Source organism: Carassius gibelio, chromosome A4 (assembly GCF_023724105.1).
Source record: "Carassius gibelio isolate Cgi1373 ecotype wild population from Czech Republic chromosome A4, carGib1.2-hapl.c, whole genome shotgun sequence".
Taxonomy (NCBI): domain Eukaryota; kingdom Metazoa; phylum Chordata; class Actinopteri; order Cypriniformes; family Cyprinidae; genus Carassius; species Carassius gibelio.
In genome coordinates, this window is record NC_068374.1 from 31,281,159 (window position 1) to 31,308,267 (window position 27,109).

The following is a 27,109-nucleotide window of genomic DNA, read 5'->3' on the forward strand; positions in this document are numbered from 1 at the left end:
ATTTTTCAAGGACTGTATAAAAGTATGAGTTGCAAGTGGGATGGTTAGATGTTCAGTAGGCTTCTCTGCTTTGCTGTCTGATGAATCAAGTCTGAAAATATGACATCTGGAACTACTTGCCTTGAGAGATTTTTTGGAAAATGGTACGACTTTCTACCGCAACAACAGTAAGTATGCTGCACAACAGTAACTCTCACAAGAGCTCCACAGGAAATGTGAATTTAGCTCATTGGTGAATAGTGTCAAAGAGAAAGCAGTAGCCTGTTATATGCTAAACAGTGAGAGCTGACTTGTGGATAACATTGTTAAACTTAAAACCACATACTATATCATGCAGTGTTACATGACATGTCACATGATGCTGATACAAATAGGACATGTGGTTCTTTACAAGGCTAATAGTTACAGAAAATAAAATGTTTAGACGATTGTGCTGTTCACTGAGTAAGGATATTGGGATCATTTGTGATGCGTTTTGCTTTAGATGTAACCCTTATGGTTAATGTTGTCAGATTGATTATTGTCATGTTTCAAGGCTGTGATGACATCAGTGCATCTTTATTTACTGCATTTCATTAGCTCTGTATTTTTACTCTGCAAAATGACAATAAAGTTGAATCTAATCTAATCTAATTTTCACATCTGCATGATGTTAGGTTTCACACCCCATGCATCACCGGTTTTTGGTTATGCATAGAACAGATACAGCACTAACTAAACTGCAAATAGCCTTTCTTAGCAAACTAAATTCTCACAAATAACAATACTGTTGTGGTATTTAAAAAAACTCATAATGCTATGCTAGTACATTTTTATTATTCATATAAGAACCCAGTTTTGTTCATTTATTCTTTATCAGTCTCTTTATTGACTGATCTCTCTCCATGGTGTATTTTTGTTTTATTAACAAAGCTGAAAGAAGCTGACATAATTTAAAACAATAAGAAACAAAATAACTTACTCACTGATGCAAAATCAAATCCAGTCAGACGGTTGGGTTTTAGAAATATGCAAATGTATTCAGAAAAGTTTAAAGAACTCATTGCAACTTAAGTAAAACTTGACAATGAAACATTACATTTTAATAATCATATCTGAAGCCAGAAAATATTAGTAACAATCCATTTATGACGGATTGAACACAAACTACAATTAATAAAAACAATGTGGAATGAATGAGTATACCACCTGAATCAAATAAAAACCTTCATAAAGTTTGAGTCTAAGTCTTAAGGTTTAAGTTGCACCCAACTAGTTTAAAGAGTAAGGCAAAAAAAAAATATATATATATATCCATTGCATAAGGGGGCATAAGGGCTATTTCTAAATTAAACACAACAACCCCCCCCCCCCCCATAACTCACCCCCACCAATGCTGGCAGCTATTCAGAGAAATTCATCATCAGAGTACAAAAGGGCACACTAGATCTTTTAAGATTCTTATAAAGCAGATTTCAACACTACTTAATATTCATTCATATAGGCTAGTAATGTTAATTACATTGTTAATACTGACATCACTCTTGGAAGATAATTTATAAAACATTTAAAAATGCATAAGACACATCAGAATAAGTAAATTCTCAAAGGTCGATTCACCACTCACAATCTGTATGTATGTTAATATCCTGGGTTTGGGTATAGGTGTTAAGTGGTGGGCGGGGTGTGTGTCTTCAGACAGCCCCTTCTTTTGTCATGCTCTGAGTCTGGCATTTATTAGAGCCTCAGATTGCAAAGCGAGTGGTGTCCGCTCTCACTTACTCTCTGACAGTGGAAATTGATGCGCGTTTTGCAAGTTTGATGCGTTAAAACCAAGGGATTCCATGATTCTCGTGCGGATTCAATCTTTGTTTTTCAACAGGACACGTTTGGAGATCTAAAGCGGACACGGAATCGACGCGACCATGTAACTATATATTGTGAGTAATTATCTAGGTTATACAGAGTTAAGAAAATGAAACCTCACAAATTTCTTGCCTTGCTCTTCATCCATCTTTTTTTTTTTTTTTCTTTTTTTGCATTGCCTACACAGTAGCATACATTCGCAAGTTGCAAAATAAGTTTTAACTGACTAGTAGCCTATCTATCTTTTTGTATTACTTGCACGTAGCTATTTTGATCACCATTAAGTTATTCTACAACGAGTAGTTAATTAAAAGTAGTAGGTTAAGTGTTTATTAGATGCAGGGGCGGGGTTTCTGGGTCATTCTTACAATTCGGCGCCATTTCAGCTTGATAACTTTCCATATATATAGATTTATTTCCATGATCTAATCATATTAGCTGAAGAATGGCTTGGTACACTATAAGAAAGATATATTGGACCCGCTCAGGATATTATACTTAAATATTTCTTCACGAAATTCCTCAGATATGCAAGGACAAAATATCCACCCTGTTACAGGACATTCTCATTTCACTTAACAAATGTTTTGAATGCACAGTTATTGTAATATTTAAATTGAAAAAAGAGCAAAATGTTCCCCTCTACACTTGTATTAAATGTATTTTAACAAAGTGTTAATTATTGGCAATTATCTTGAAAAAAAGTTGTTGTATTTTTGAAACACAGCATAATTTCAACATTTCTTTTTGAATAAAAAGTACATGTAATTGGAATTTTGGAACCATTTTAACTTTCATTCCCAACAAGTAATATATGCATAGTATTTGTTGAACTTATTTTAGTAGTATCACAAAAACACTGAGGTGACAGGGTGGACAGAGGGGGAAACAGGAGCAGGATATAACAGAGTGGACACCACACCACTTAAAAACAGTATATTTCAACATGTTGCCTAATACAAGAAGCATATTGTCACAATTTACAATCACTAAAACAGATAAATGGTTCTTTATATAAAATGTATTTGACGGGTTCCCAAACTCCATCCTGGAGGGCTGGTGTCCTGCAGATTTTAGCTCCAACTTACCTCAATAGACTTGCCTGGAAGTTTCAAGTACACCTAAGCCCATAATTTGCTGGTTCAAGTGTGTTTGATTAGGGTTGGAGCTAAACTCTGCAGGACACCAGCCCTCCAGGACTGAGTTTGGAGACCCCTGGAATAGGATATAAGGGCTATAATTACATTAAAGTAAGTTGTTCTTATACCCATTATAAAAATGTCTAATTTGTTATGCTGTCCATTTATTAGGCTACTAAAGTAGGGTTATCATTGTATTTTACTATTGAAGTAAATTTATTTGTGGCTGAAGTTATGCAAGCTTACTTGGGGACATGGGATTATACCCTACTTGAACTAAAATATGAGTAATTATTTTTAATTAATACATTTCTAAACACATATTTATTGTGTTTTATTTTAGAGGGGCTGTGGTGCATCGAAATTCTGATTTCTGCCACGTGTTCATTTGCTACGTGCTTAACAATAACAGTAACAGTCTCTTCCAGATGCCTTAGAGGACCTCTGCAGCCACATAGAGACAGCAATAGATATTGCAGTGGCTTTCCATTTAGTTCCACAATGTCTGTATCTTGAGCTATTTATGATTCTGTATGTCTGGGTTTTAATGAGAAACACAGTACCGTCAGTCTCTTGATGTATTTGTAACCCTGTATTCAAGGCATATCTGGGTATTTTTGAACTTTGAACTTTTACAGGTTTATTCAACTCAGATACTTTAACTTTTTATATACTTAGACTTTTGATACTTTGATTTTTGGATACGTAGTATTCTTATATACCTTGTATTATTATTTACTCTATATTTTTTAACAGTTTGAGTACTTTTGAATAATATAATCATTTTACTAATTTTAGTTGGGCACAATACATCATATATGGATTGCTTTTTAAAACTATATTAATTTTGGATTTGTATTTTCTATATTTGAAATGTAGAACGAGGTTAACGATTCAAACATATCTTCTGACAATTATTTTGGTGACCAGTGACTGGAAGTCAAACGCAGTATGTCGCTCCAAAGTATATCTGATACACTGGACATTGGCAGTTGAATGTTTTTCCTGGGACTGTTTAAGCTTCTCCCAGTACAGACAGATACTAACACACATACGCAGAAAACTTATCATAACTTCAAGGTCTCCTTGCCCTAGCTAGAATTTTATCAGTATGGTTCATCACACACACACACACACACACACACACACACACACACACACACACACACACACACACTATGAAGTCATCATCTTAGGGCGCAGAAGTACAGCATTAAGCAGGATTATTTAATATCTCATAAGCGCACATAAGGTAACACATTTCACTTTTGCCATAACTTGATTAATAGTCAAACAAGAAACAATGTTATAATATAATTAATATCAATATGAAGGATATGGCAACTCAGCATCCACTCTTTCAAGAAGAGGATGCTTGTAGTCTGCATATAACATGGAATTAAATTGGTTTCTTTTATGAGCTTTCACTTCCACGTGACAAGAACAGAAGCCACATACTGTACTAAAAATAAACACTGAACTGTAGTTAGACAGCATTTAAGGTCATGACTGGTCACAGCTCAGAATACATAGGAATTCAGGGATCCTATGGACTATGAACAACAGCTGTCAGTGTTTGGGGGGGGGGGGGGTTGCAACAGCTGTGTGTAAGTTGTAAGTAAGCCTAGTTGCAATAGAAATGGACACCAAGTTACACACTGTACTAAATATTTTTGCTTTGAACTATTAAACATTTTCTGGGGCTGTCATCCATTTTAAGTGACATTTAAGGACATTTATTTTTAGTGATATTTTAAGGTTACAAAAAAGAAAATCCCATTAAAGATAACATTTAAATGTGAATTGAAATTTAAAGATGAATGAAATGAACACTCATTTTAGGTTGGAAATCTCATTAAATAAACATCTATTGAGATTGCATGCATTGACTAAAATATGTTTGTTGAAGGTGGAATGTGGAATTCTAGCCCCTTTCACCCTGCAATTCCGTATAATACATGGGTAAAGTGTCCCAGCAATTGTTACCGGGTCGCTATATTTTGCACTTTCACACTGCCAGTGATGACCCGGAATATGTGCGTGCATTAACACACAACCCGTAAAGGTCCTGTAAAGACACATGTTATCAAGATGTGATGTGTAATGTACGAATCAAAAATTCTGGGCATGTTAACTCTCACTGAAACTGGCGAATGATCTCAGCTTCAGCGTGGAATTTGAGAAACTAACTGATTTCTGCTTCATTACAGTTTGCACATATTTTTTCTGTCACTAACGTTGATCTGCCTTCAAAACAGCCCGTTAAAAGAGTCACCCGTTAACGTGCGTCATCACTACCACACACCCTTTTTGGCTTTTGTTCACACAGCGCTCGTTCCTTGACTGAACTCGGCAATGTTACTAGTTCTCCGACCCAGGATCAGTCCCGGAATCAATCCTGGGACATGTTTGCTTTCACACAGAGGGTGACCCAGCAATGTTCTGGCAATTTTTACGGGTCCGACATGCAGTGTGAAAGGGGCTTAGGTCCCCGACCTGGGATCAATCCAGGAATCAATCCCGGGACGTGTTTGCTTTCACACAGAAGGCGACCCCGGAACAGTTCAGTCCCGGAACGAGCGATGTGAACGAAAGCCAAAACTAATGCCATAAAGGGTGTGTCGCATTGATGACGCACATTATCGCGTGACTCTTTTAGCGGGACCTTTACGGGTTGTGTGTGAACGCACACAAATATTCCAGGTAATCAATGTCGGTGTAAAAGTGCAAAATCTAGCGACCCGTGAACAATTGCCGGGATACATTACCGTGTATTTTCCGGAATCGCAGTGTGAAAGGGGCTTTTGAGAGCAAGTCAGATGAAGATAAAAAGCAAACTTTTATTTAATATTGAATAAGTGAATGACAAATAAATAATAAATTTAAATAAAATGTGAATCAAACTTTTAATAAATCAAAGATAATGATTGACAATGGGGAGGTGAATAAAATTTATTACCAGTAAGTTTAAATGAAAAACAAAATGAGTAAAATAGAGTCTGAGTATCTTGCCACCAAAACAATGAACAAAAGGGCCCCTTGAGCATACAAAGCAGAAAGTGTAAAACTTATGAGAACTAAACACTCTTTATACCATTGCACTAATAAGATAAAACAAGGGAAAGCCCCTACATCATGTACATTTCAATGTCATGCACATTGTGACTAGGTTGACATGACCTCTCAATGCTGCGTCTGATAGATTGTTGTGGTTTTTGTTAAACAAATATGAAAGTGAGAAGTGACGTGACTTTCAGCCAAGTATGGGGACCCATACTCTGACACACATACACACAGCAGTGAACACACACACACCGTGAACACACACCCGGAGCAGTGGGCAGCCATTTATGCTGCGGCGCCCGGGGAGCAGTTGGGGTTCGGTGCCTTGCTCAAGGGCACCTCAGTCGTGGTATTGAAGGTGGAGAGAGCGCTGTACATTCACTGCCCCCACCTACAATTCCTGCCAGACCGAGACTCAAACTCACAATCCTTGTATTGCAACACTCTAACCGTTAGGCCATGACTTCCCCCATATATCTTATTTTTGCAAACATTTGCAGCAAAAGAACATCTAGTACTTAGTGCAGAATGCATTAAATTCTAAGGAAACATAACACAAAAATAATAAAAAAATAATGACATCTATTTTCACATCTTGGCATATTACACTAGACCACTTCATCCTTAGTTGTTTCCCCTAATTGATTCTGTTATTTTCTTGTTAATCACTGTGAAGATGTTTTGACACAATCTGTATTGTATAAAGCACTATAGAAATAAAGGTGACTTGATTTGACTTAAAGGTTATTTCTTAGATTTTCAAGTGTTTTGTAACCTAATTTCTGTATTTTTTGTTTAGAACTCTTACTGCATAACTCAGCATAAGAGCGACGGCAGCAGCCACTGAGGAACCATAACCATGCAGGGATACACATGGAGTTCAAATCAACATCCTTCAACGAGGTACCAAGATCGTCCTCCACATCAATACCAAGAACGACTTCCTCCTCAGTACCAAAAATGGCATCCAACTCAGAACCAAGAACAATTCTCATCTATGTGCTACGCTGTCAAGAATGATCAACCCAATGCGTTGCAGGACCAGCTCATTCCCCAGCTTCATGACACATTACAGAGAAAATTTTCCAATGGACAACATCAGTGGAGAACTTGCTCAGGCAGTATGGACCAATCAAAATCAGATGGATATAATTGGTTTAATCAGACAAACCAGATCCGTCCCCAATACCCGTTTCCAACCTCCAACACACAGCAGCACTGGCAATGGCATGATTCATCCCCACAGAACTACAGAAACACAGGCTGTAGTCAAGCTCAAATGTACCATTGCAGCTCTGTGGATAAAAAAAGGGGTTGGGGTTCACACATTTATAACAATGACAGCTTTTGTTCCATGAACAATCAGCAACAACTTCAGCCTCATAGAATGGTTCCTCGTCATCATCGACAACAACAAAATCAACAATGGTTTTCTAGAAAATATGAAGGCAAAAAACGAAGACGCCACAGACACTACTCTTATCTGGCTTATAGCAGTGGAGTCTCCCAGAAAGTTTGTAACGATCAAGCTCAGAGCAGGACTGAGGCCAATAATACTTCACGCAACTCTACGACACCACCTTCTGGAGCACAGAGCAATGTTTCATTACCTTCCAATAACATAAACCAAAGTCCTGTTAACCAGAACCAGCCAGAAATGGAGTCAAATGCTGGTCCAAATGTATCTGCGACCCAGTCTCAGAATAATCAAAATGCTGGACTTCAGTCTCTGGGCACAAGCAATGAGACAGATAACACTAATCAGACTTCTCAAATGACACAGACCAATGAAGCCCAGCTTCAGCCCCAATCTACAACTGTAGATGATGCTGACTCAATAATAGATGAATTAATGTGTTCAAATGACAATGAACAAGCAAATAATCAGCAATCAAATGAAAGAACTGCTCACCAGGACACTTGTCCAGAGCAGTCTGAGGTTTGTGCAACCAAAAGAAGTGACAATCACTCAAAGGAACCTTTTTCTAAACCAAGAGAACAGTGTACAGATGAACCACCCAGTAAAAGAATAAAGTATGTTATGTTTCAAAGAGACTGTCGGAACAAAGAAACAATAGTGTCCAAAGACATATGGAATTGTGGGGTGCAGTCTGCCCAACAGGGTACCCATCAGACAAGTAGCAATGAGAACAGACTTAAAGGAATGAGCCAACACATCATAGAGTACAGCACAAACCCAGCAGACTGTCTTGAAGTGGTCTTTGCACTACAGAAAGCTGCTCAGCAAACTCACAAGGCCATTGCCATTGTTCCACCCATTTCCCACCAGATCTCAAAAGCTGCACCAATGGATGATACCAGCCTCCAAAAAGCTGAAAGTCCACTGTTAAAGACTGATTCCGTTTGGTCACTTTTTGAAGAATCTAACCAAGAAAAAACTGTAAGTGACAAGCTGTCACAAATGGCTCAACAGGACAACAAAAGCCTTGAAAATGCGACTGCAGGCAACATGGCAGATCTTGATACAAGCTCTGCTAGCCCAGTTGAATGTCAAAATGATGTGCAGCAAAGTGACTGTGATTCAGATGATCCTTCATTGGAGTTGTCCAGTGTGCCAGTGATTGAGTACACACTGGAGAAGCTGATGGAGTTAGTGAAGTCTATAGAGATGACGGAGTTATCAGCCGGAAATCCTGAGAAATCTCAGAGCATTTTGCAGTGGATATTGCAACTCTACTGGAATGGGAAAGCATCCAATATGTTGGAGCCTTTTAAATCATTTAGAGAGGCACTGCAGTTATCTATAGAATATGCAAAGGATTATGGGTCTGTGGTATTTAAAAGCATCGAAACTGAAAACCTGAAGAAGCTAGCTCATTGCGACATTCTCAAACATGAGACGTATTCATGGTCAGAGGAGTTCAGATCTTCTTGGTTAAATGTTGATGGACAGCCAGCTGATATTGAAAAGGTGCTATCAGAACCACTGTTGGATGACATAACTGTGTTTAAGGCAACTTCACAGTCATTTTCAGATAACACTGTTGTCGCTTCAGCCAGTTTAGGTGCAAATTCCCTCACAGACATGCCTGAGGAGAAAAGTGTAAATCCAGACACTTGCAGTCCAACAGATCTTTTCATACAAAGGGCAGGAAATGAAAGGGGGGAAGAGGCTGCCGAAAACAATGGGCATTCATATATAGTGCTCAGAGAAGTAGGTGAGAAAGAGACATTCAAGAAGCAAGAGGACATCAGTCAAAACCAAACTTTTACCATAGAACCTTTGGACATCACACCTTTAACTGAAAGGTCTACAGAGAAACTTACAGACCTCAGCAATGCAAAAGAAGTATTCAGACAAGATCACAAGCAAACACATGATAATGTTTCAGATTCACTTTCTCTGAGTCCTGGAGACTCTATGGTGTCTTTCTCTACTGAGACTCATTATAGCTCCATGGATACATGGCAGGTAGAAGATATTTCTGATGATGAAAATACAGGCAGTAAAGAGGCTCTGAATAGCTCCTCAGACACCTTGCTTGCAGACAATATTTCTGATGATGAAAATACAGGCAGTAAAGAGGCTCTGGATAGCTCCTCAGACACCTTGCTTGTAGAAGATATTTCTGATGATGGAAATACAGGCAGTAAAGAGGCTCTGGATAGCTCCTCAGACACCTTGCTTGTAGAAGATATTTCTGATGATGGAAATACAGGCAAAAAGGAAGCTCTTAATAACACCTCATACACATGGCTTGTAGAAGATATTTCTGATGATGAAAATACAGGTTATAAAGAGGCTCTGAATAACTCTTCAGGCACCTGGCTGGTAAAGGATATTTCTGATGATGAAAATTCTGGAAATAAGGACGATCTTATTAATTCCTCAAACAACTGGAAAAAGGAAAACATGTCTAATGAGAATCCAGGCAATATGGGCACTCCTAGTAACTCCGCAGACATATGTGCAGTGAAAAATGAATCTCCTGATGAAAATTCAAGTGATGAATCCTTGTTTATGGGAATCACGGTGCTATCATCTGAAGATGCTAAAATATTTTTCCAAGAGCTTGAAAAAGAACCTGAATGTACCATCAAAACCAAATCCCAGTCCAACTTTAAGTGCCCAGATCTTATAGCGTGCTTTGATGCACCCATTCAACTTAACCAGGAGTGCAACAAAGCACACACTTGCTCTCGCTGTGGTTCCCAAATTGTGAAATCCAGTTCCACTAATGTGACAAAGTCGGACAGTGATGCTGATCTTTTCTGCCTCCAGTGTGGGGAACATGCACTGTTGTTTGAGCTAGAAGAGGAGCCATGCTCTCCTATGACAGATAAGGTTAATCTTCTGGGCTCTGCTGCTAAATCAAATGAACTTGGTCAAAATTACAGTCTGCCATGTGTTAAGTTGGAAGTCAATGAGCCAGATGTGGCTTCAACAAAGGAATGCATTGCATATGAAGGACTGAAAGGACAAAAAAATGATTGTCATGTAAAATCAGACCCGTGGGGAAATTATAGTCCACCAGCTATTAAAATAGAAGTCAAGGAGCTAACTCCCCCAAAGGATGAATGCATTGCAGTCGAAGTACTGGCAGAACAAAAGAGTGTAAAATCAGAACAGGGACACAATTGTAAATCACCATCTCTTGAACTGAAAATCAAGAAGCCAAATGTTTCTCCATTGGAGACATGCATTTTAAAGGGAGGACTGACGAGACAAAAAAAAGTCAGTATGGTAAAATCAGAACTGGTAGAAAACCGTAGTCCACCATCTCTTGAACTAGAAATCAAGGCGACAACAGTTGCTTCAACAACGGAATGCATTGCAGATGAAGGACAAAAAAGTGACAGTATAATACAATCAGAACTGAGACAAAATTGTAGTCTGCCATCTCTTGAACAAGAAGTCAAGATGCCAAAAGTTTATTCTCTGGAGAAATGCATTGCAGATGAAGGACTGAAAGGACCAAAAAAAGACACTAGGGCAAAATCAAAAATGGGACAAAATCATTGTTCACCATCTCTTGAAGTGAAAGTCAAGAAGTCAAATTTTGCTTTCCAAAAGACATGCATTGCAGATGAAGTACTGGTAAAATCAGTGACTGAGACAATGTCTAAAAATCAGGGGTCAGCTGAACGGGAGCTAACCAAGATTCAACCAAAAAAGCAGAAAAAAGAAAAAAATGAGAAAATTAGAATACCCAAGCCCAAATCTTTCACCCAGTGCAGCCAACCACTTCCAATGAAAACTACATTTTCCATGCATAAGCTAAAATCTGATAGCACTCGTACTGGTTCTGATAATTTTGTGCTTTTCGCTCCAGATATTATAGTTAAAAAGAACTGGCAACAAAAGAAAACTCAACCTGGTGTATCTGCAAACAAACACCGTAGTGGTCAGAGTCAGAACTGTAGTAAAGTGAAAAAATTAAAAGAACACCGGCAAGAAAAACGAGATAATCCTTACAGAACCTCAACAAACCAAAGAGAAAACCTCCAGACGCAGAAAGTGTCTGGTCACTCAAGTGACGCATCACCCCACGGATCAGAAAAGAAGCTGGTGCTGCATGGTATTCTGGTAGTGAATAAACAGAAAAGAACTGAACCAAAAAAAGTGAGATTTGATTTATATGGGTCCAAAACAGAAAAACAGTACCACACCCCAAAGCAGCATTTTTCAGCCCCTGCTCCCTTAACAGTCTCTGATTGCAAAGACTATGCAGATGAGCTTTGTGCTAAACAAAAAGTTCACAATCAATGGAGTAGCACCTTTATACCTAAAACAAAGACTTGTCCTCCCAGCCCCAGGTCAACACAGGAGAGTGGACCACCGAAGAAAAAAACACTGAAACCTCAGGACCTCTTAAAGTCAAATATGAGTGCATTGAGAAACCATTTGACTCACAGAGCCGAGCTATTGTACAATAGTGAAAGAGAGACAAGTCATTTAGCAGCTAAGCAGCTTATGAAAACCCTAAGCAGCTAACCTGTGTCTAAGTTTTTTAATTATTGCTTAAATTTACTTGTATGTTTACACACAATAACTCTAGCTGAAATGTGTGGCAGCTTTCTGTTGATGACCATGTTGAATGTTTTTTTTTTTATTGTTACTGAGAGCTAAATGGAAAGTTTATTTTTTTAAGGAAATTATTGTTTGTAATATTCTACACAGTATGTGACTGTATGTCTTTGATTGCAGTCATTTTGCAATGTTATTTTGTAAGAATAGTTTTTTACTATTTGAAGTACTTTTGAATGTTGTTGCATTATGTAAAATATAAATATATATTTGTATTTCGAAATACATGACTGGAAAGTTTACTGGAAAGGCCTTTGTGTCACTTAATACATATTCTAAATTACTTGTCCTGCGTTTCAAGCTTCTTTGGTTCTTTGTTATTGCAGAAACATTTAATGTCTTAGAACATTTACCACAAGTTCATTCATACTTTAATAATTTTATCAAACAATTATGATGGGTATGATCTGTAGAATTATTTCATTTTCTTTTTCACAGTACAGATTGGTGTAGAAAAACAATGTGACCAAATGCAGTTTCAAAAAGTGGTGTGCTTTGTAATACATAGGTGCATCTCAGTAAATTAGAATGTCATGGAAAAGTTAATTTATTTCGTAATTCAACAAAAATTGTGAAACTTGTGTATTAAATCAATTCAATGCACACAGACTAAAGTAGTTTAAGTCTTTGGTTATTTTAATTCTAATGGTTTTTGGCTCACATTTAACAAAAACGCACCAATTAACTATCTCAACAAATTAGAATACTTCATAAGAGCAATAAAAAAGAAAAAAAAAAAGTGAACTTCTGGAAAAGATGTTCATTTACTGTACATGTACTCAATACTTGGTTTTGGATCCTTTTGCTTTAATTACTGCCTCAATTCAGTGTGGCATGGTGATCAGTTTGTGACACTGCTGAGGTGGTATTGAAGTCCAAGTTTCTTTGACAGTGGCCTTCAGCTCATCTCCTTTTTTTTTGGTCTCTTGTTTCTCATTTTCCTCTTGGCAATAGCCCATAGATTCTCTATGGTAGGGGTCGGCAAACTACTGCACGCGTGCCAGCAATGGCATAGTGAAAACACTTTGAGGTAATAACTCCTCATAGTCACACAGTCTGTTAGGAGCTATAAATACTATTAAAGCATTGGTCTCAAACTCAATTCCTGGAGGGCCACAGCTCTGCACAGTTTTGCTCCAACCCTAATCAAACATACACACCTGATCCAGCTAATCAAGGTCTTCAGGATTTCTAGAAACTTTCAAGCAGGTGTGATTTGGATCTGGTTGGAGCTAAACTCTGCAGAGATGCTGCCCTCCAGGAATTGAGTTTGAGACCACTGTATTAAAGTGTGAGGATTAATTTGCGCTAGTCTACAGATGCACGCGCAAACGCTGCACATAATAAGCGCTTTAGATCAAAGCCTCTCAGTGGTCTAACAGCGCTCATCAATGACAAAATGACTGAGATGACCAATCAAATCAAAGTAGGCGGGGTTTACGGTTCACAGAAGCAGAGCGCGGAGCGTCAGTTTAACGTTAAAGAGAACGAGGTAAGATAAAGCTGCAAATCATTTAATATTAGTCAACTTTTAATAATACTTTTTGGCACAGTGGTTAACCAGAAAAATTTAAAATGGCATGTCATGCCGAAAAGGTTGCCGACCCCTGCTCTATGGGGTTCAGTTCTGGTGAGTTTGCTGGCCAGCGAAACACACCAACACCATGGTCATTGGTGAATCGAGTTTTGAGAATCTGCGTGTTTAAATGTACTTTACCTTTAAAACAGGTTTCATTCATAAGCTTTTGCAAACCTTTACTTCTTCCATACAATAATAGTAAGCTTACACCGTATGCCTTTTAACATCAGTCATGTTTCATATATGTATAGTCTAAAATGTCTTTTAGATTTATTCGTAGCATTAATCATGATAATGCTTTTCATATTAATGTGACCGGATGAGTTATCATGGTTTGTGGATGCCTTGGAATCAGTTTCCATTTTAACTTTTGCATCTTCTCAATGGGAAGACACGCCCGCTGGCATTGAGCGATACCTTGTCATTGATTACACCTGCTGGCTCAGTTATTGAGTTGCGTTCTAGTGACGGTCCAGTGGCTAGCAAGGATAGTAATGGGAGTTACCAGATCAGAGTGTTACATAATAGCAAATACAGTTTCATCTACAAAAACAAAAGATAATATAATTGTAACCAGTAGACAAAGAGGAAGTAAAGTAAAAAGCAAGTAAAAAAGACAAAAGTAAAACAAAATAAATAATATATTTACAAAATAATAATAATAATAATAATAATTGAGCCAGGGGTAACATATCCTTTAAATAAATTCAAGAGAGATAGAAATGCCTCGAGTCTCTTTTGTTTTCATTATAAAAAAGCATAAATATTATGCTTTGTGCACGAATGTAACTGACTTGAAAGCTTTGGAATTTTTGGAATTTGAAAGAAGATATACTCAAATAATATTTCAGGTCATTGCAAAAGACAATAATAAGAGGTTTGACAGACGCATTTTCACTTGTGTACAGAAAACTTGGCTAGAAAAATAAATAGATTAACAAGAAAATACTTGTCTTCTAGATTTTTGTCAGAGTTATAAGAACCAAATAACACATCCTTAAACCCCATAGAAAAATTGACTAATAAGGAAACGCGTACAAATAGACAAAATTGTTCCCAAAAAGTAGCTTCATGAACACAATCCCATAAAAAAGGTGAGGTATAGACTCGTCTTCCACTCCACAGAAGGAGCATAGGGGATCAAACTCAGGAAACATTTTTTTTTTTTGATAAAAAGATTTACTGGTTAAAAATTGATGTAGCAACTTGAATGATACCTCTTTAACCTGATTAGTGATTAGATATTTGTTGGATAGAGACCACACTTTTTTCCTAGAGATCAGGGTGACCTGACTGGATGATGTCATAGTGATGTTCGGTTTAGGGGTGGGGTTGGGTAAGGGGGATCGTTTTGATTGCATGATTAAGAAACACCCAGCAGTTTGAAAACACCCACAAGGTGATAAAAGCCCACTTTTGCTCTGCAGAGACCGAAGTCTAGTGGCACAGGGTTATTTCGCTCCATCTTCCGTAAAGGTCAAGGGGTTTATGTCCTGTTGCTTTCCTCTTTTGTGTGTATGTCTGAAGTGATGAGCGCAGGTAGCGTAAAGCTTACTGTGGTCTAAGAATGAGGTGTAGCCTGAGCGCTGGCTGTTGTTTCACAAGCCTATATCTACAGCCGTTTCTCACGCTGGCTTCATCTGTTTTGAAGAATACCATCTGATCCTGCAGTTTCATTAGGCCTATCCTTTGCATGCAGCTAACAGTGGGCCATCATGGTACTGGACTGCTGCTCCCCTGAGTGTTCTGTGCATTTATATCTACAGGTGAATGTGTTGATGAGCTGTGATACTGAAGCTTAACAGGAGGGAAGTGTATTTGTTTCTTTTGCTTTAGTTCATTTTTGGTTTGTCACTTGCTTCTGGATTTGTATGCACTGATTTCCTGTGGGGTTTGTCCCTTCTTGTTATTGGTAAAGCTGTATTGGTCTATTGGGTATTTAACTGGTAAACTGTTGATGAGACCATTCTTTAATGTTTTAGGATTAATGTAAAATTAAACCTTTTATCTGGGTATGTCATGTCTCTTGCTCTCTTTAGTAGTCTTGAACCTGTTCCCTTGAGTAGCACCTGAGGGTGCGTGGTATTTCGCTGGGTGTAAGCCCTATGGCGTACTCGTCTCTACACTGTTTCTGTTGCGTGACGCCACGTTGCTACATACGTATAGTTTGAAGTGTCTTGTGGATTTATCCTTAACATTAATCATAGTAATGTAGTCTAAGATGTCCTGTAACCTTATGATTATTTCCAACTGTTCATTTAACAGTCCGGCTATGTGAGGAAGAAAGTATGTGATGTGTATTTCTAGATGTTTATCTGATTATTGCCAAATTAGGTTATGTTTACATTTTATATTTGTGTGGAAGAAATGTTTTCAATCTGAAATATATTTGCATTATTTGCTTCACTGTAAAGTATTCTTTACACTGTCTCTGGGTGCTTCAGTATGCCAGAGTTTTTTATGAGCTGAGAGCTAACAGGAAATCTATTTATGCAATCTATATATATAATCTATGTGTGCAAGACAAGTGTGTCAGACAGAAATGTTATTGTAGTTTCTTAGACGTCCTGGCTACTTAGAAAATGATTTGCATTAAATTCATGCATTATGATTGGATGAGATCAAATCATCTGGATTTGATAAAGGTATAAATGCTGTTTCCTCGTTGTTGCAATCCACAGCCAACCCTGAACGACTGTATGAATTTAGACCTTTTCCTGCAGGAAAATAAATATTCAAAAGACTTTTGTCTTGTAACTCTAATTGAAATAGAAAATTGCCACGACAATTTACATGTTGTTGTTTTTTGATTTTTGTGAAATACTTTAGTGGAAAAATAATCTTAAACTTGTTTCGCCATCCTGTGGTTGTTTTTGTGAAGTACAGTGTAATTGTAAAAATAAATTGTTTTCTTGATTTCGAGATCGCAAATATAATTTTGGTTCAGGTTATCTGAGCAGAGGAGAGCTGGTACCAGGGACTAAAGAATGAGACACACAAGTGGTGCAGTTCATTCTAAGCTTGACTTTATTGTGCCTTGGGTGTCACTTTTATACAGCATCTTAGGATATGAGGCAATGGAAATGTCTGGAAAATAATTTACTGAATAAGCATTACTGACTGTATTGGGTAATCAAATAGCATGAAACAAGAGTAAGGTTCAAATCTCAGCACATCATACTTTCATCACACAATGTCCTTTAACACAAGATGTTCACGTGCACAAGCAGAATCTCACAATGGCCACTTCAAGAGAGTCGAAGCCATGTCTTACTTAACCATGAACAATCTTGGGCAGTATTTGATGTTTCTTGATTACTTTCGTACACTAATCATATGGGATATACTTTTAGTTAGTACTCATTTTGTCATACAATTTTAAGAATAAAAATGGATAATACAACAACTCCTACTCATAAGTATGCACTTAATCATCTTCAGTATAACTATCCGCGTCTAATGTAAGATCCCCAGCTGTGATCACATGCATCGCCAATTTCTCCGTGTCCGTAGCAATTGTCTGTACTGGATTGGCTATTTGCAGCATCGCTTGATAGGTATCTCTCGTAGTGAGCGCTGCAACAGAACACATAATAGAAGTACTAATACATTGCATCACACAGGGTGCTATTAGTAGGAGAATCAATATTAGTAAAACAACAGGTATAACAGTATGTAGAATCCAGGTTCCCCATCCTCCCCATAGGCCACTGATCCAGTTCAGCCAAGAATCAGTTCTTGTGGGGTCTGGTATGGATTCTTTCACGTGGTACGTACGTAAAACATAACATTGTTTTGCCTCCTGTGGTGATTTTTGTGAGTTGCAGTCGAGTGTAATAGACTTAAACTGGCTTCGCCCTCCTATGGTGAGTTTTGGGAAGAACAGTCGAGTGTAATAAACTTAAACTGGCTTCGCCCTCCAGTGGTGATTTTTGTGAGTTGCAGTCGAGTGAAATAGACTTAAACTGGCTTCGCCTTCCAGTGGTGATTTTTGGGAAGTACAGTCGAGTGTAATAATCTTAAACTGGTTTCACCCTCCAGTGGTGATTTTTGTGAGTTGCAGTCGAGTGTAATAGACTTAAACTGGCTCTGCCCTCCAGTGGTGATTTTTGGGAAGTACAGTCGAGTGTAATAGACTTAAACTGGCTTCGCCCTCCAGTGGTGAGTTTTGTGAGTTGCAGTCGAGTGTAATAATCTTAAACTGGTTTCGCCCTCCTGTGGTGAGTTTTGTGAGTTGCAGTCGAGTGTAATAATCTTAAACTGGTTTCGCCCTCCTGTGGTGATTTTTGTAAAGTACAGTCGAGTGTAATAGACTTAAACTGGCTTCGCCCCCCAGTGGTGAGTTTTTGGAAGTACAGTCGAGTGTAATAGGCTTATACTGGCTTCGCCCTCCATTGGTGAGTTTTGGGAAGTACAGTCGAGTGTAATAGACTTAAACTGGCTTCGCCCCCCAGTGGTGAGTTTTGGGAAGTACAGTTGAGTGTAATAGACTTAAACGAGAAGCACCCGGCTGCAGCCTGCAGATCGGGGTGGGGCTGCACCTGGGGTGGGGTTGCACGTGCAGCCCCGCCCCATACCTACTCTGATTGGTTCAATAGTCTTTCATAGTCATGTGTGCGTAGTTGGTGTAGGACTGAGAATGCTGTTTAAAAAGCTAAAAACGCTGTACAGTTTTATAAAGCCTTCATAATGCACAAAAGAAAAAAAAACATCAACCTGTAACTCGCCATGTCCCTGAAATGATTTTGTTAAATTAAGCTGATCTTTAGGCTAACATATGAATATAGTAAATTAATTGGGTTGATTATCCACAGTAAGATGATCAGGTCTTCAGACAGAAGAATTAATTATGAATTAAATAATTTTAGAAAATTTGATTTTCATATCATCAGAGTATGAGAAAGGAAAATGAAAGGGGTATCATTACTGTTTTAATTTATATAGCATGACAAGACAATTATTGTTGCAAATAATTATACGTCATGCAGTTGATAAATGACACTGCAATATTCTAATGTGTCTGCCAATTACATTTTTATGAAACTTTAAATTTTCTTCACTACATTGCAAAACATAGACTTTTTCTCCCCTTTATTTCAGGAAAATATGATGCTCCTTGCTATTTGAAAGTGGAGAAATCGATAAACTTTTATTTCTATTGGCCAGTGATGATTCTGAAAGGACATACCTGTAAACCGTTGCTATAGTAATGAACAAAATTTCATGATATTTGTGCTCTTATTTAAGTGCAGTCTCACAGCCACTGTCAAATATTGAGATAAACTTTATAAAGTATCATCTATTTATAATAAATTGGTATCTTTTTCGATATCCATTTTGTGACTTGAGCGATTCTTGTCATTCAACTGGAATGATTCGGGACACCCAACGTTTAATGTGGCTTAATGCATTAAAACAGTGTTTTTAAAAGACCAAACTTAGTAAACAAATTAATGATAAAGCATTCTATTCACTGACAGGCAGATGAGACAAGAATAAGAATGCAATGTGTTTAATTACGTGTTAAGCATTTTCCTCCCATAGAAAACCATTAAACTAAAAGGAAAATGTGTAACGTGGCGTAATGCATTAAAACGTGTTTAAAAAAAAAAAAAAACTCGGTAAACATTTTTAATAACACATTTTATTTACAGACAAGCAGGTTATGGGGGAAAAGTAAATGCTTTGTGTTCATATTCTGTGCTCATATCTACTTGTCTGTGAATAGAATGTTTTATTAATAATTTGTTTACTGAGTTTGGTCTTTTTAAAACACTGTTTTAATGCATAAAGCCACATACTTTCACGTTGAGCGTGCTTTTAGAATGTCCCAATTATTCATTTGTGAATTAATCTGGTCAAGAAGAGTAAACTTGCAGCAGCTAACATCTCTTGATTCAATAAATCAGACATAGTGAGTCAAGTTAACAATAAAAAACTTCATCATAGTAAAGGCTCTGTAAAACTGTACAGTGTTTTTAGCCTTTTAAACAGCATTCTCTGTCCTACACCAACTACGCACATATTTCCTATCTTTTATGTCTTTGAAAGAATCCAGCCGGGTGTACTTGACTTAAACTGGCTTCGCCCTCCAGTGGTGAGTTTTGTGAAGTACAGTCGAGTGTAATAGACTTAAACTGGCTTCTCCCTCCAGTGGTGAGTTTTGTGAAGTACAGTCGAGTGTAATAGACTTAAACTGGCTTCTCCCTCCAGTGGTGAGTTTTGTGAAGTACAGTCGAGTGTAATAGACTTAAACTGGCTTCTCCCTCCAGTGGTGAGTTTTGTGAAGTACAGTCGAGTGTAATAGACTTAAACTGGCTTCGCCCTCCAGTGGTGAGTTTTGTGAAGTACAGTCGAGTGTAATAGGCTTAAACTGGCTTCGCCCTCCAGTGGTGAGTTTTGTGAAGTACAGTCGAGTGTAATAGACTTAAACTGGCTTCTCCCTCCAGTGGTGAGTTTTGTGAAGTACAGTCGAGTGTAATAGACTTAAACTGGCTTCTCCCTCCAGTGGTGAGTTTTGTGAAGTACAGTCGAGTGTAATAGACTTAAACTGGCTTCTCCCTCCAGTGGTGAGTTTTGTGAAGTACAGTCGAGTGTAATAGACTTAAACTGGCTTCTCCCTCCAGTGGTGAGTTTTGTGAAGTACAGTCGAGTGTAATAGACTTAAACTGGCTTCTCCCTCCAGTGGTGAGTTTTGTGAAGTACAGTCGAGTGTAATAGGCTTAAACTGGCTTCGCCCTCCAGTGGTGAGTTTTGTGAAGTACAGTCGAGTGTAATAGACTTAAACTGGCTTCTCCCTCCAGTGGTGATTTTTGTGAAGTACAGTCGAGTGTAATAGACTTAAACTGGCTTCGCCCTCCAGTGGTGAGTTTTGTGAGTTGCAAGTCGAGTGTAATAAACTTAAACTTAATTCACCCTCCTGTGGTGAGTTTTGTGAAGTACAATCAAGTATAATAATCTTAACATGGTTTTGCCCTCTGTAGTATTTATATTTATTTTTTGTGAATTACACTGCTGGAACAATCTGTGGTACAGTGGATGTTTGTTCACCTTTCGGGTCAAATCAGGACGTTTTAAAGTAACGTTTATCACTTAAAATGAGATTTACAGCATCTATTCTTATCTGAAGCACAGTGGTGCAGTGGCTAAACATAAGCTTTAAACGCATGAAGCTGCAAAAGAGACCCGTGGCTTGCAGGCAAGAGCGCTGCCTCATGGGTCCAGAGGTTGCTGGTTCAATACAACAGGAAGCTGTTCACAGGTTAATAAGCACTGCTTTTAGTTTGTAGGTTTATAATATCTAGAAAGTTGTGTGTTTTAATTCATGTTCATTTCAGTGGTGATGCCATGTGTAATCATATATAATCAGGAACAATGTAATTTACAAGGGAAATTGTAATTCTTTAACATTAATGACAGAGCAATAAACAATATAAAAGTAATAACTCTGCTTTATGCAAGTTAATTATTTGTTATATACCATGCATTATTTTTATAGGTTGTGCAAAAGTGATGTAAGCACAGCATGTCCTCTTTTGGATATGCTACTTGAGTCACGACAGTCCAACTCGTTAGTAGGACGTTCCAGGTGTATCAGCTTTTCTGCCAGGTATCATTTGGAGCCAATCACCTAAACTGCAAAGGTCATTTGACTAATTACGCTAGCAACAGTTAAAACATTAACTTGGTGCAAAAAATTACTAATAAAAAAATAACCACAACTGTCATGAAGGTTTTTATTGATTTTAAAATTTAAATAATGTAAAATCTCTGAGAAACCAAACATTGCTCATGTTTAAACGTGGAATATTACAGATTGTTGTAATGTTTCCATGAAAACTCTTTTAATAAATTATATCACATACAGATGGTGAACACAGAACATTACACAACAAATCCGTTCTTGCATTGCTCGGAGTACTTTGCAAAAGCAAGTCTTTCATCGATTCTCCTTTTTTTTTTTTTTTTTTTTTTTTTTTGTCCAAAACCAGGTTGAGTGGACGTTCACAAAGATGAGTAAAACGAGAACAGAGTGAGAAAGAGAGAAATTAACAAAAGATGGAAAACCGGCCTTCTGTGTCAAAGGAAACAGCACTGACGGTGATATGAAGACCTGTGGAGTATGTGAGTGCTGAATCCTGGCGCCTCATTCGTGTGCAGGGCGTCCCACTGGCCTACAGGTGTGTTTTTAGCTCTTAACAGTTGTGCTTAGGATAACAGAACACTGAGGCATCTGGTTAGCCATTTCTGACTCGAGACAAGATGCGTCCTCTTTCCCTGGAAAACAATGTTCTCTCTTTTTCCTCTGTTAAACAATATAATGATATAAATGATGTATTTTTAAAAACATTTTATAACTTTATTTTCGTACAAATCTATATAACCCAAATTTTAGGAATCTTATTTACATCAAAAAGTTTAAAATGGCCAACTGCCCACCCCAAGAAACTTTCACACATTTGCATTTTTGTTGTTTGTTTTTGAGTTTAACTCTTTTTCTTGTACAAAGAAAAAACACCAACAGATCATCAAACAGCAATAGACCAACCAAAAAATCACCTCGTTTTGTATGTATGATCTTAGGAAACACGAACCGCCAACCTTTAATCTGTGTTTACCTTATCCCATGGTGTATTTTATTTAATGGGCAAAACAGAGAACAAACCAGAAACGGAAAGAAAAAAATTAGAAAAATAATAAAGGGGAGTAACTTTGTCGTTCAGTGCTGTCCTTTTAGGTTTACCCCTCATTGACAGGAGGAACAGTTGTTGGCTGCAAAGGTAAGAGGAACGTTGTCTCCCTCTAGTGGTGCAATTCAAGCACCGCAGGATATGGGGCTCACGCGCCACCCTCCTCTGCACAGCCACCTCCAGCTGTGTAACGAAACTCCTGCAGGTTGGACACACCATGGAAGTGAACAAAAGCACCTGCTACCACCAGGATATGGAACAGCTGATGGGAGTGGAACTGCAAAATAATGACAAGGTACGGATTAGACTTTAAATGTAATGACAGGCTAGTGTGGATTCTGAACTCAGTGTGTGAATTCCATGAACTCACCCAAATGTCACATTTGCCAGGGAAGAATCTCTCGGGGATACGTGCAGCGTACAGGCAGGCTCCGGTGATGTACAGGGCAGCCATGAGGAACAGCCAGCCCATCTGTCCCATGGTGGTGGCCCTCAGAAAGCCCTCAGTGATCATAAAGTGCAGTGTGGGGACGACTCCACTAAGGCCAAGACCCACAAACACACCTGAGACACAGAAGACAGGACAGTTATTTTTGTATTGAGTTATTAGATGTTTTATACCTAGGCCTGTCACGATAACAAATTTTGCTGGACAATAAATTGTCCAAGAAATGATCGCGATAATAATATTGTCGTTCTAAGACCAGTTTCAACTAATATAATGAGAATGGCATAACGCACCTTTTCAAAGATCAATAAACTTTAATTTTATTTTATGGCAGATTCAGAGCAAGAAAGATGTGGCTTAAAATTAATTCATTTTGTATGTTACATTATGTTTATATGGCAGTTATGGATGCTCATATTAACCGTCAACCGAAAGTAAACCTTTTTACCCATTAAGGGGCCGTTCACATATCACGTCTTTTTTTTTTTTTTTTTGCTCAAGTTCATTATTTTAAATGCGGTATGCGCGGTCATAATGGAAGAGACGCGGTGCGGCTAGGGATGGGTATCGTTAAGTTTTTAACGGTATTACTACTCTTACCGATACTGATTAACGGTCCGGTACTTTAACGGTATTCTTATCGGTACATTGTGTTGTGTTACTTTGTGTTGTGTTAGGGGCCGTTCACATATCGCGCCTAAAACGCATGGAAAACCTTTCTTCTTTCCAAAGCGTTGCTAAGCAACCTGCTCTCTCCATAAAGACGCGGACATTTCAGCAATGGATAAATGGATTTGCGGCACAAAAAAAATGCTTGCAGTAGCTCTGCTACTAAATTAACTTACAAATCCACATACAGCTATGATCAGCTGTTCCTTCATTTTGCCTGAACTTTCAACGTTGTTACGGAAAAGGTGAGGAAGCTATATGACCCTGCAGTGTGCTTGCGGCATTCTGAAAAGTTGAGATGTTTTTAACTGGATGCGGGGCGGATGCGCCTCAGAGTGCGCCTCCCGCACGCCTACATTTGAAATGACGAACTTGAGCACGCTAAAGACGTGATATGTGAACGGCCCCTTATGTGTGTGTGTGTGTGACTGACAGACAGCCTCCACAGCGCGCATGAGAGATCTCGCAGATCTCACAGACAGACGTCTTAATATCACAAATTAGAAGTGTTTGGTAAGTTAAAATGTGCACGATAACATTAAGCAAATCTCTTCGCCATCATCACGCTATAATTAAGCGGGAGTTTTCTTACTGTGTGCGTGCGTCGCGCTTGTTGTGGTGTGTGTGTGTGTGTTTGACTAACAGATAGCTTCACCGGCGCGCATGAGATCTCACAGACAAATGTCTTAATATCATAGCACATTAGAAATGTTTGGTGAGATAAAATGTGCACGATAAAATTAAGCAAAAATACATAGTACATTCATTTTTTTCCCACCAGTACCGAAAGTAGAACTGATAGCGTCAGATCTTATACTGATACCACGGTCTTTCATAATTTAGCCCCGGGGCCAGTTTAATACCGGGTTTCGGTACCCATCCCTAGGTGCGACGAGCTCATTTTTGAATCCATTGCTGAAATTCCCTTGTAATGGATATCGTAGCTGATGGACGCTTAGCAACGACAGTAGTGTTGTCACGGTACCAAAATTTCAGTATTCGGTACAGATACCAGTGAAAATCCACGGTTCTCGGTACCAATTTCGGTACCAAAGCAAAACACAAAAATAGGCTAATTAAAAAAAAACAATTTAGCACTAAAAATAAAACCAATGCCTTTCTTTATACTTATTTAAAAGTGTGTTTAAACTTTTTCTACAAGTTATATAATTATGAAAAACAGTAAACAAGATTCACCGAAATTTAAACATCTTATTTTTAGTAAATAAAGGGGATTTGATTTTAAAATTAAAACATGGAAGAAATTTTGTGATTTATTTCTTTAAAAAATAAAGTTTTTTTTTCTACAGTAGTAGCAGTATCACATACATTTTACTAAATAATAGTTAAAAAAAAATTCTAGCACAATACCTTTATGTAAAAATTAACTTTTAGGCCTAATGACTGCATATTTGTCATTTTAACTGAACTTAAGACTGGTGGTGATGCTTAAAATATTTCTGGTCATTGAGGGTTTCTGTAAGAGAAATTAGTAATAGATCATAATTATTATTAAAAGATAATATTACTACTAATTCTACTATCACACTAATGTATATACAATGCACTATGAATTGATGAGCTGCTGGGTTCATCAATATTAATCACGTTGTCTTGGGTTCGGTCGAACTGATTTGCTGAAATCAAAACAGGGACGGTACTAGTTGAGCGTCAGCCAATGAAATTGCCATTTGCGTCTTAGCTCTGCCCACTACCGGAGAAACCGGCATATCTTCTGCTTGTTCGAAAAAGTTGAATAATTATAAATGAACTCCATTATTTTGACAGAAGACAACAAACAATAGTTTACATATAGCGTGTCGATTCAGCGTGGTAAGACTCTCGCTCGCTCTCTCTTTGCATGTGTGAGAAACAGCGCTATCAGTAAAGCGACGGTGAGTCGTGCGCCTTCACACAAGAGTTTACAGAGCATCAAATATAGGTGCGCTGTGCATCCATTGAGATGAACTGAACAGTTCAGAAGCTCAGAATCTGAAATTAATGCAAGCGTCATGCGCTTCAGTCTATGTAGTAAACAAACCCGCACGTCTCTGCCATTTATTAATTCACACAGAGACGCGCAGAACACGGATTCATATTTCAAACAACTTTGGCGGCTTAACATTTACAGATACAGGTCAATATGGAGATTTGATTTGATTATTTTATGCTAACTTTGACAAATTCCATGACTGTCCATATTAAAATGTAAGTTTCATTTTCATGACTGGATTTTGAGATTCCGTCCTCGTTTTCTGCTTCGCGGAAATCATAGCGCTGAACCGGATTTGAATGGGACCTCGGTACTACCGGTACTTAAAGAAACCTGGTACCGTCACATTTAAAGTTTTAGTACCAACTTGGTACCGAAGTACCGCGTCTTTTGATAACACTAAACGACAGAGGCCTCAGGAGCGCAACTGCCCCGAGCGCTTTGGAAAGAAGAAAATGACAAGCGTGAGTGTGTTAACTCACTGGGATACACGCAACCACATGCATATTTAGCTGAGCAAGCCAAATGAAGCGAGCAAAAAGTAGGCCCATTTCGACAGAAAAGGCAACGAAGTTACTTGCAAATTATGCTACGCGGTATTAAAATAAAGTACAGTAGTTGTGCAAGTACAATGCTGTATCACTTGAGATGCAAACATCCACAAGCAAATGAAAGATTAATTGATTTATCGACTATCGCGACAGGCCTATTTATACCTCCAAAATTAACAATCAGTGCAAGTAGACATTAGGAGAAAGAGAGTTAAGTGGTTTTATGGTTGGCTATTTCTCAGTTACTTCTTGTTACACTGCTCCTGGGGGTTATGGTGTACTAGAGCAGGACAGAGGAGTAAATTCTATTCTGATCAAAAGCATGCAGAAGATAATGTCCTGAACAATAAAGATTGCATCTTACCAGCCCTGACTCCACGGTACTGTGGTGTGGCGAAGAAATCACACTGTGAGACGATGATGGCAGTGACCCCCAGGACACACACCACTATTAGGTATATGAAACAGGGCTGAGGGGAGCAGTAGAAAGAGTAATACAGCCAGGGTACAAAACTGCCCATGATCAGGAATGCTATGCCCGAATAGTCTAACCTGTGACAAGGCAGAATGAGAGAAAGCACGTTAAGAGAAAATTTTTAAATTAACTTTTATTCTTAAAATAATTTTACATATTCAAATTAATTAATATTACTATTAAATTATGATTAAACAAATGTAAATTAACATTTTTAAATGTACTAAACTTGAGCAATTTAAACAAACACAAAAACTTAATCAACTTTGATATTTTAACTATGTAAATATGATATACTAATAGATAGGATATATAGAAAACAGAATAAATCTTGATATGGTTAATATTTACATATAATTAATTTTAATTTAAAGTAATTTATATTAACAATAGTCCATAATACACTTCATAACTAAAGAACTATATCTACCAAGTAACATTAACAAAGATTAATAAATGCCATGTAGTGATCCTAGTGCATCAATTAATATTAAACTACTAAAACATGTCACCCACAGTTAAAATTCCTTAGCAGTTGGGAATACTTTTTCAAAGTGGAAGAAAGCTATTTTTGTGAATGTGCGAGACTTCAGACTCATTAGCTGCTA

The 27,109-nt window shown here is 37.9% G+C and overlaps 2 protein-coding genes across 5 annotated transcripts in view; one reads left to right on the forward strand and one right to left on the reverse strand.

Moving 5' to 3' along the window:
- Window positions 1–12,333, forward strand: LOC127977188 (uncharacterized). 3 transcript variants are annotated; one of them, XM_052581913.1, is made up of 3 exons: window positions 2–167; window positions 1,862–1,919; window positions 6,847–12,333. In XM_052581913.1, exon 3 carries the CDS (start codon window positions 6,907–6,909, stop codon window positions 12,001–12,003), a length of 5,097 nt encoding a protein of 1,698 aa, XP_052437873.1. In that variant the 5' UTR covers window positions 2–167; window positions 1,862–1,919; window positions 6,847–6,906; the 3' UTR covers window positions 12,004–12,333. The 3 variants fall into 3 exon arrangements, with proteins under 3 accessions (XP_052437882.1, XP_052437873.1, XP_052437866.1); XM_052581922.1 differs by lacking the exon at window positions 1,862–1,919 and having other exon boundaries at window positions 1–167; XM_052581906.1 differs by lacking the exon at window positions 2–167 and having other exon boundaries at window positions 1,375–1,919.
- A 9,064-nt stretch (window positions 12,334–21,397) lies between these two features.
- adipor2 (adiponectin receptor 2) overlaps window positions 21,398–27,109 on the reverse strand; it is a 34,501-nt gene continuing 28,789 nt past the window's right edge. For both annotated transcript variants that reach the window (XM_052581965.1, XM_052581973.1), the window contains 3 exons: window positions 26,391–26,578; window positions 22,736–22,929; window positions 21,398–22,642 (listed from right to left, as the gene is read on the reverse strand). In XM_052581965.1, coding sequence (XP_052437925.1) covers window positions 22,514–22,642; window positions 22,736–22,929; window positions 26,391–26,578 — 511 coding nt within the window. In that variant the 3' untranslated portion in view covers window positions 21,398–22,513. The remainder of the gene's footprint in view (window positions 22,643–22,735; window positions 22,930–26,390; window positions 26,579–27,109) is intronic.

What these genes read in the sequence shown, in the direction of transcription:
- LOC127977188 (XM_052581922.1), top strand. Translation starts at nt 6,907, where the DNA reads ATGCAGGGATACACATGGAGTTCAAATCAACATCCTTCAACGAGGTAC.